This window comes from Anopheles ziemanni, chromosome 3 (assembly GCF_943734765.1).
Source record: "Anopheles ziemanni chromosome 3, idAnoZiCoDA_A2_x.2, whole genome shotgun sequence".
In the NCBI taxonomy this organism is placed as follows: domain Eukaryota; kingdom Metazoa; phylum Arthropoda; class Insecta; order Diptera; family Culicidae; genus Anopheles; species Anopheles ziemanni.
Genome location: NC_080706.1, coordinates 31,227,924 through 31,236,593, shown reverse-complemented (window position 1 = coordinate 31,236,593; position 8,670 = coordinate 31,227,924). Strand labels below are relative to the sequence as shown.

Sequence of the window (8,670 nt, the reverse complement as noted above, 5' to 3'; positions counted from 1 at the left end):
TATCTGATGTTTCTAACACAGTAAAAACACGGTTTTATTCAATGGTTCGTCTTGCTTCACTTTTTACTTCTCTATGTACAATTTAGCTCAACTACAAAATATTCAACAAGCATTAAATAGGACTACGGGATCTTATCTACAATATGAATCGCACGGTCCGACTGCGGCCACTGGCGAAAGTAACAGTTACACATAAAAAGAAAAAAAAAACAATACTAAACAGCCAAGACCTAGCTGAGGTTCTTGCTAACGGCTTGGTTCTTTGCTTGCTCCCACCGCCGGCAGCAAACTGTCGAGGGACGTGAGCTTTAGATCCCGATAGAAGTCGCCGTAGTATTTGCAGGCCGTTTTACATCCCGAGTACTGTAATGAGACGTAGCAAAGAACGAGAAGGTTGATTAGTAACACGATTATATTCCCAGCGGCGTATTATTTGGATGTTGCTTATGGTACTTACGCAAATCACATCGCTGCACATCAGGTTCCTCACGATACGTTTTTCCTCGTGGAGGATCTTGCAGTAGTCCCAGCACATGAAACAATTCGGCCGATCGGTACACTCGTCTGTCACGATGATGTTGTTGATCTCGTCCTGCAGATGCATCGCAAGGCAGATGGCACGACACTGGCGTACCGGTTCTGCCATCGGTGCATTGAAGTCACTGATCCGGTGCACGATACGGCCCGCCGTAAGACTCATGGTACAGCAGAGAAACACGGTAATACGGAGGATAAACGGAGCGAGTTTGATTGCGTTGTACTGCATCATTTTCGATGCTCTGCTTCTTTTCGAGTTGCTGTCTTTGATCGTCTAGCACGCACTAATGCTTTAAAACGGCTGGGTTCGAAACTTTGGTCAGCCTTCCTCACCGAATACTATGCTGCGGTAGCCTTTCTCCTCTCTAGTCATGCACACACTGCAACCGTCAGGACACGAATGAGCTTTCAGAAGTGCTGGCACGTTCCTTTCTAATGGCTGCCCTGGGTCAAGTCAAGGTACATCTCTTACCGCAATGGCCCGCATGAAGCACCATTTAGGGTACACCCTGGCCAGTGGTTAGCCGTTTTTATAATGCCCTCGAAAGGGTTGTTGGGTGTACGCGTCATTCATTCATAAAACGAGCGTCGTGAGGGTAGATCCGGGCAGCCATTTGGGAAAAATACCGGAAACATTTGGCCATCCCTCTTTCGAGGCACTGTACTACTGGGGGCCTTTGGTGCGAGCAGGTAGGAAGGATCGGTCTACCAGGGGTAGAGGACTGGGCACCATCAGCAGCAGTAGGGTCCATAAGAGTTCGGCACATTTTTTGCATCAACCTGAGCCGACCGAGCGAAAGAGACCAGTGAATGATTTTCCCATCGGCAAAACCGGCCGGAAATCGATGTGCTGTATGGGAAAAGTACTTTAGGAAGTGTTCCCCGAGTGCCGGTGCTGAAGGATCTCCTATCCACTTACCCTTTACTGTCAATCGGAAATGCGAGAATGAAAAGCGGATATGCTACGGACGGAAACAAAACAGGAAGTTCAAAAGAACTCTCAAGGAAGGCATGGCGACAGATTGTAGCTCTTGTTTCTACGAACAGATGGACGTGGAACAGAAAATGGCGGAAATGGTGCAAAGAAATAAGATTGTCTGTTGTTTATTATGAAACAGAAGAGATCGAAGGACTGTACAAGGACTTTTGAAAATGCTTAATGTTTATTGGCGAAAGTACCGACTCTAGGCACGTGTTGTTTGGTTTTTCCAACTCTTTCCTTGTGTATATCGTCAAATGTTGAAGCAATTGTAAGATTTTCCACATTTTTGTTCATTATTTGACTGGAAAAATATGCCTATTCATTCGCTGTCCTTCGGTTAGTTGGTCCTTGATGACTGTGTAGTTTAGGCGCTACAGTCCACCAGTATACTGAACATTACCAATGGTAGTCCGCACATTTTCATGGTGAAAAAAAAAAATATTGTCGTCAATTGACTACCCCGAGCCGAGAAGGCGTCCAGTAATAGATAGTCACGGGTACATCTACCATAAAAAAGAACGCATAAATGGGCAAGTCAATGAACGTTGTGCTGGTATTTCCCGTTCATTGATGAATGCTGGACGTGTCGAACCGTCCTCACCGGGACCCGCACCGATCCGCCCTCCCTGTCACCATCCTTTGCTTGACCCAAAGGTAAGTGTTGGGTCCTCCAGCTGTCCATTGTGACGACAATGACGACGACGACGACAACGCCTTCCTGTGGTCGCATTATCGTTTTTCAAAACATAAACAAAAATCCCCGCAAACCCCCCGTAAAACTGGCCCGTGGCGGGAAGGGGCAGGTAGTCTTGGTAAAGGTGGTGGCCCCGCAATCGTTTGTGGTTTGTGGTCGCAGTGAAGAGATCCCTGCGCCCATCCTAGCGCCATTTTATACCCTGCGGGAAAAACGGACGTTACCTATTGTTGTTCGTGGTACCACCACCGTATATATTTTTTTAAGTCTGTCTGTCTTATGTTATTTTTTTAACCACACCGGCGAGCGAGAGCGAAGAAGCGGGGCTAACGCGAGGTCTGGGGGAAGCTTTTTAACTTCCTGTCCCTTCGGGATGCATTTATGAATGAAAGATCGTCGAAGATTTCAGGGGTTGTAACAACGGTTATGATTTATTTCGGTGCAATACTATTCCGAAGCCAAAAGTATGGCTAGCTAGGCTCCCATCCTACTTTACAGCTTGACTACTTGATACTTTCGCTCCACTAGAAACTACCAACACGATCATTTCCCCATCCATATACATAGAGGTTAAAGTTCTTGGAACACTTTCTACGCCTAATTTAATAAAATAAGAAATAACGAAATCTTAGCCTGATGTCCGCATCGCTTCAAAGCTTCAGCAGGACGTTGTCGGTCTTGGAGAAGGCCGTCCACTCCTTGCGGCGTGTGTTATCGTAGGCGTAGTGCAAAGGCAACGTTGACTGCGTGCCGGTCACGACCAGCTCCACCTTCTGCTGCTCCTTGTGGAGCGCGCTGTTTAAAGATGTGTAGTAGGCCACGTTCTGCGCGGCCAGTATGGCGGAAAAGTGGTTTCGCACGTGCGCGTTCAGATCGGACTCGGCATCGAAAGCGTTATCACAGTACTCGCACAGGAAGATGGACCGCAGCGGTGGCTGATCGGTGCCGATGCTCGCCGTGTCCACGCTCCTGCGTGGTTCCTGTTGCTTGGTTCGTTTCGACCGTTTCGGTGAGGTCACTGGCGGTTCTTCCGAGGCCGGCTCGACGCACCAGACCTCCGACCCGTCCGCGCCTTCGTGCATCGCGAGCCGGGGCTTCGGATAGTCCTTGCTTTCGGCGAGGAAAATTTGCAAATTTTCAGTATTTTTGTTGTACGCAGCGGAGTGTACCTCCCGATGGCGGTTCGGTTCGTCAGCCTGCGGGGTGTAGGTGCAGAGTGGGCACGCCGTTCCCCTGCCACTCGCATGGCGATCCTCGTGCTCCACCACGTGGCAGCGATCGAAGAATCGTGCCGGACACTTGGAGCAGTAGAACATGACGGTCGGGACCGGATCGAGCAAGGTCGTGGGAGCAATGTTGTACGAACCCTCCCGCTGCTGCTGGCCGTTGCTGATGTGCGCCTCCAGATGCTCCGTCAGCTGCTCGACGGATTCCGCGTGGAACTGGCACGATACGCAGTTCAGCTGGTCGCCGGGAACGGCCGGGGCTACCGTGCCGCTGCTTACCAGCACGGTCGAGCTGTCGCCCACTAAGCTTACCAAGTCGGCCGGATCCTTGTCGAAGATTTCCACGATCGGTTCGAGCGTGCTGCCCACGGGGTAGCCCAGTTCCTCGTAGTTGAAGGGTGCGAGGGGTGGTGGAGCGATCGGTGCGGAACCCGCAAGCGACTCGCTTGAAGCGGTGTTGGAAAGCTGGCCGTCCTCCACGACGTAGATAGAGTTTTGAATCTGTTTCGTGTGCCTTTGGGCTTGGCCACCGCCTTCTCCGTCCGATGGGTCGTCTCTTTCTGAATTTATGTGTTCAATCAAAACATTCCCGTTGTGCTTCAGCCGGCAATGTCTCTGTCAGAATGACAACGGAAAACGGAATGAAGCAGAAAAACGTAAATGGCCTGCCGCTGTCAAAAGTTCACGTCGGTAAAGTAAGTGTTTTAGATGCAAAACAGTTATAAAGCATGAAAAAATGAGTTTAAGTGTTATTTGAAAGTCCGAATCGCTGTGTTTGAACTTTAGTATTACTAGTTGATAAACAAACGCAATCCATAACCATTAGTGAACGTAGTCATTCAATGCAACACACCAGTAAACAGTTGTCTATGGAATTTATAAGGTTAGTACATCAATAACATTTGCTTGTTTAACTCATGCAGAAATCATGTCAATACCATTTTTAACATATTCAAGTAAGTCTGGAGGTGTAAACAGTTGTAGTCATGCAACAGATTTTGGTTGCTTTTCCAATGACAAAGGAAAAAAACATGTACGATGGTAAAAGGAAAGTGTACCTGAATAACATGTTTCCAGTTAGAAACCTGGTGGCAATGGCCACAGCGGTACGGTGCGTTATGGCGCCACGTGGGCACCGGCATCCGCTGCGAGCCACCTTCACCACCTTCACCCGGTCCCTGCGCTTCCGCCGGGTTGGTACGGTCACCAGCACCGCTAGTGGTTAGTAGTGGAGTCCCGTTAGTAGAGCTTTCGCCGCTAGGGTTAGCTGCACTTTTGCTAAGGCTACCGAGCGCCGCCGGGGTCGGCGGCACCGGCGTGGGGCCGGAAACAATGTTCACTGGCGTACAATTTCTTGGCTGCGGTGGCGTGTTACTTTCGATCGGTGCTGGTGGCGGTGCCCCATTTGCGTCGGTTTCGCTTACATCGTCCTGCAGCTGCACGAACGTCTGCCCGGCGTGTGCGGACGTCGCGTGCAGTAGCAGTTCCTCGGTAGATGAAGTCCTGCAATAGAGCGAAAGGTCGTTGGGATGTAAGTAAATTTGACGCGCGCTGGGTGGACTGTTGGACGCATACCTGAGCCCACAAAGGTGACATTTCAAGTGAAAGTCTCCGTGCTGCTTCGGGTCATTGCCGCTCGGTACCTCGTCGCCTATTTGTTTGGTGAGCAGCGTCTTGTAGCCGGGAATGTTGGCAAACGCCTTCAGATCGATATTGTACGTGCTGCAGGCCGCTATCAGATCCGAGATCGTGTTCTCGGCGGTCGGCTTGGGGTACGTCACCGGCTCCTTCACGCTATTGTCCGCAATCTGCATTAGCGTGATGTACTTGTTGTATTTCGTGTAGTTCCTGCGGCCCGTCTCATCGTTCATCAGGACACCCGCATTCTTGTGGCTCGGATCACGGATCGTCTTGAGCCGGATGTGCTTGGTGATGTCCCAGCGCCAGTTGGAGCGGTACGAACAGAGTGAACACTCGAACGGCTTCTTGTTCAGGTGGCCCACGATGTGCACGTGAAAGCGCGAAGCCGTCGAGGCCCAGAACGAACAGTGTGGACACTTGAACACCTTCTTCGTCACCGTGTTCGGAGCGTTCGCATCGTTGGTCGGTAGCTTGCTGGTGACCTCGCCGTACCCGGGTGCCGTTTCGATGCCGCAATAGGTTTCCGTCCGGCTCTCCAGTATCTCGACATCATCGTCTTCGGTCGGGTGGGTCGACTGTTTCCCGTCCTGTTCGCTGACCTGCCCACTGGCCGCACTATCTGACCCACCGTAGCTCAGCTCCAGCAGACTTTTCCACACCTCGTTCGACGCACTGTCGCCCGTTTCACTTTGCGGAAACAAATTCTGCTGCGTTTCATCGATTGACTTCTGCAGCAACGACGTGAAAAGATCCTCCTTGTGGGCTGCATCGATGTGGTTTGCCAAATCGGACGTCGTTGCGTAGGACAGCTCACAGAAGGTACATTTCATTTGTGAGTCTAGAACTATCGGCATCTGGTTGGTCATTGCGTTGCTGGACGATTGCTGGCATTCCGAGGTGGAATTTTCCTGCGGCATCAGCAACGACATTGGAACCGGCTTGAGAAGGTCCTTTTCTGACCTGACGGCAACTGTTGGCGGTGAGGCGAGCGGTATGAGGTTGGGGATAGGTCTTGGCCTTTTTCTGGGCGTCAGTTCGTTTTCTTCCATCGATCGTCTTACGTTCTTGCCTGGTTCTCCGAACTGGATAGTATCCTGGAAACATAATTTTTATTCAAATAACAGAAACAATATAATAATGATAAAAGTAATGTCAAAATTAAACTGATGACTATTGCCAAATTCGATTATTTTTTGTAAACATATGTTATGAAGTGTAAAACGATTTTTAAATATTTTGGTATGGAAATTATCCTACCATGTCGGATGTGTTGACAGCGTTGTGCAAATGATCCATTTCAATTTTTAAGGCGTTCCGTACAAGCTCGGCGTTAGCTACAAACAAACGAAACCCCGTAATACACGGTAGCATATTAGTTGGGGAACACGTGCTGACATTGGCCTGTGGGCAAGGTAATTACCGGCAATTGACGAGTTCCACGAGTTTGCTAACTGCTTCAAAAGTTTTTGTAAGTCGGACGCAACAAGTTGCTGGCCGTATTGGGTATTCCACTCGCTTGGCGCTAGCTGGCCAAAGAAAGCATTTACCGTCGTCAGCAGGTCCACGTTATCTTTGCCCTCTCTGGAGAATTCCTCACGCTTAACAGTGGTCCGACTGGCAGGTTCCACGATACCGTGCACCATCCGCATGTGGCGCACCAGCTTCTGATGGTGTTTCGATGCGTACAGGCATCGTTGGCACTCGTTGATGCTAATCTTCTCGCCGTGCGTATCGCGTAGGTGCGTCAGATAGCGTCGAGGATTCTGCGTAGCGTAGGCGCAACTAGGGCACGAGTAGTTACGCTTCACTTTGCACTGGGGCAGCTGTTCGCGCCCACCGTTTCGGTTCCAGCCGTTTCGCTGCCTCGACAAGGTTTTCACCACTAGGTCACTGGACGGTAGGAGTGTTTCGCTGTCGACTGCCTGCTGCTGCGACGGTTCGATTTTCACCTCAGTCTTGATGGTTCGTTCACCGAGTACTTCCTGCTCCTGGCCGCTAACCACTTGTCGCACGATTAGTTTGTCCCCGGAGCGTCGCACCATGGATGGTACGTCCATGCTTGGGTTCGCGTGTACGACGGAGGCGAAAGGGTTTCCTGCAAGATGGGTAGTAAAAAGCAGGCAACGATTAGGTAATGTGAGGATGAGCGAAATTTGCAAACAACACCGCACACCAGCACGTGCACCGATGCCAACGACGCCTACCATGTTCGGCAACGTAGTAGCCCGTTTTTTCACTACACACAATTAAAAGGCGTTATTCAAAAATAAAACCAGATGACCCATTCTCGACGAAAGCCAACGAATATTTACACGGGGCTCTTGTTTTTGCTCATCGCAACAGAACTTGGCTGGTCTCGGTATTTCTGTACACGAATGACATTTTAAACGCATGCGCCTCTGTACCAGGTTACAGGGTTAGTAACGATGCCAGTAATACCGCAACTAAACAAGCCCTCGTCAGCTGATGGAGTTTGACAGTCCCCCAATGATAACGGCGATAATAATGATTTTAAAATGTTCCACAAATTCGTACACGTGCACGTGAGCGGTTGGACCGTATCGTTGTGTATCGGTGAGGATGTGTTGAGCATCCAACTAATAAAGTATAATGTCAAACGGGTGCTACTTTGACGCCGAATGTAAATGGAATCCCACCGTTCTTGAGAGCCGTTGCTAATAAACTTCTGAAGCGAGTGTATTGCAGCAGAAGGACGCAGCGTCTAGTCGCATTAAGATCACAACTAGATGCGAAGGCCAACCAGACTTGGTTCTTGATTGGCTCCACCAGTCACGTGTCATCGAGTCTAGATTCTCGTCGAATGCTCGCTCGCACGTTTAATGTGTTTTTTTTTCTTTTTCGTTTCGTTGCACATGATCTGCATCAGATGTGCCCCAGCACGCTTTGTACAGTTCCTGCTCCAGAATATCGGTAGAATCTAAACGGATGAACTACTGGCCCGGTTGATGTGTCGCCATCGTGCCCATGGTGTGACTGTAGTGTGTTAGTTATGCTACGGAATCAAACATTTTTTAAATACAGACCATGTGTGCGCGCTCCTTCAAACTGCTGCGCTCCGTTGTGTGACAGTGTGTGGCGAAACCGCTGTGGGGAGCGTAAAGAAAGTGTGCCCCGTTCTAATCGCGCAAACAACCCCAAACAAGAGTCTTGCACAACAACTAGCTCCCTTTTATCAGCGCGTTTTTCTGCTGATAAGCTGCGCACCGTAACCGAGTCCCGAGAGGTGCTGTAATCTTTCCTCCGCAGCGCCCTATACTACACTGGAAGGTCTTCGTGAGCCCGAACGTTTGTGCAAATGAACTGAACGTCGTTCACCGACACACGGTTGTGGGGCTGCAGATGGTTTGTGTACCGATGATGGGTCTAAAAATAGGGAACAACCAATTCACTTCATTTAGAATGATTGCCACAGCAACGATCCGCTGCTGCTGGTTGTGCTGCGCTGCTACTGCTGCTGTTGCTGGCCTTGGTTGTGCAGATACAGTCTTAGATCGATCCAGCACCAAAGAGATCGCGATCGTGACGAGTTAGTCCCGAAGAGCAGCGACTTACTGAAGCAAAAAATGTGT

General features: G+C 49.9%; 2 protein-coding genes across 2 annotated transcripts; both read right to left on the bottom strand.

Annotated features, from left to right (window-relative positions):
* Nucleotides 1-246: 246 nt before the first annotated feature.
* On the bottom strand, nucleotides 247-769 carry LOC131284535 (uncharacterized). Its single transcript, XM_058313394.1, has 2 exons — nucleotides 458-769; nucleotides 247-363 (listed from the first exon to the last, which is right to left on the bottom strand). The coding sequence occupies exons 1-2, from the start codon at nucleotides 767-769 to the stop codon at nucleotides 247-249; spliced, it is 429 nt and encodes a 142-aa protein (XP_058169377.1).
* Nucleotides 770-2,716: 1,947 nt separating this feature from the next.
* LOC131287944 (uncharacterized) lies at nucleotides 2,717-7,137 on the bottom strand. Its single transcript, XM_058317039.1, has 5 exons — nucleotides 6,501-7,137; nucleotides 6,338-6,414; nucleotides 5,015-6,174; nucleotides 4,498-4,942; nucleotides 2,717-4,054 (listed from the first exon to the last, which is right to left on the bottom strand). Exons 1-5 carry the CDS (start codon nucleotides 7,135-7,137, stop codon nucleotides 2,864-2,866), a joined length of 3,510 nt encoding a protein of 1,169 aa, XP_058173022.1. The 3' UTR covers nucleotides 2,717-2,863.
* Nucleotides 7,138-8,670: the final 1,533 nt, after the last annotated feature.

Coding starts and splice junctions, on each gene's coding strand:
- LOC131284535 (XM_058313394.1), bottom strand. CDS start 769: ATGATGCAGTACAACGCAATCAAACTCGCTCCGTTTATCCTCCGTATT. Junction 364..457: donor TGTGCAGCGATGTGATTTGC/GTAAGTACCATA, acceptor GTCTCATTACAG/TACTCGGGATGTAAAACGGC.
- LOC131287944 (XM_058317039.1), bottom strand. CDS start 7,137: ATGGACGTACCATCCATGGTGCGACGCTCCGGGGACAAACTAATCGTG. Junction 6,415..6,500: donor GTGGAACTCGTCAATTGCCG/GTAATTACCTTG, acceptor GTTTGTTTGTAG/CTAACGCCGAGCTTGTACGG. Junction 6,175..6,337: donor CTGTCAACACATCCGACATG/GTAGGATAATTT, acceptor TTATGTTTCCAG/GATACTATCCAGTTCGGAGA.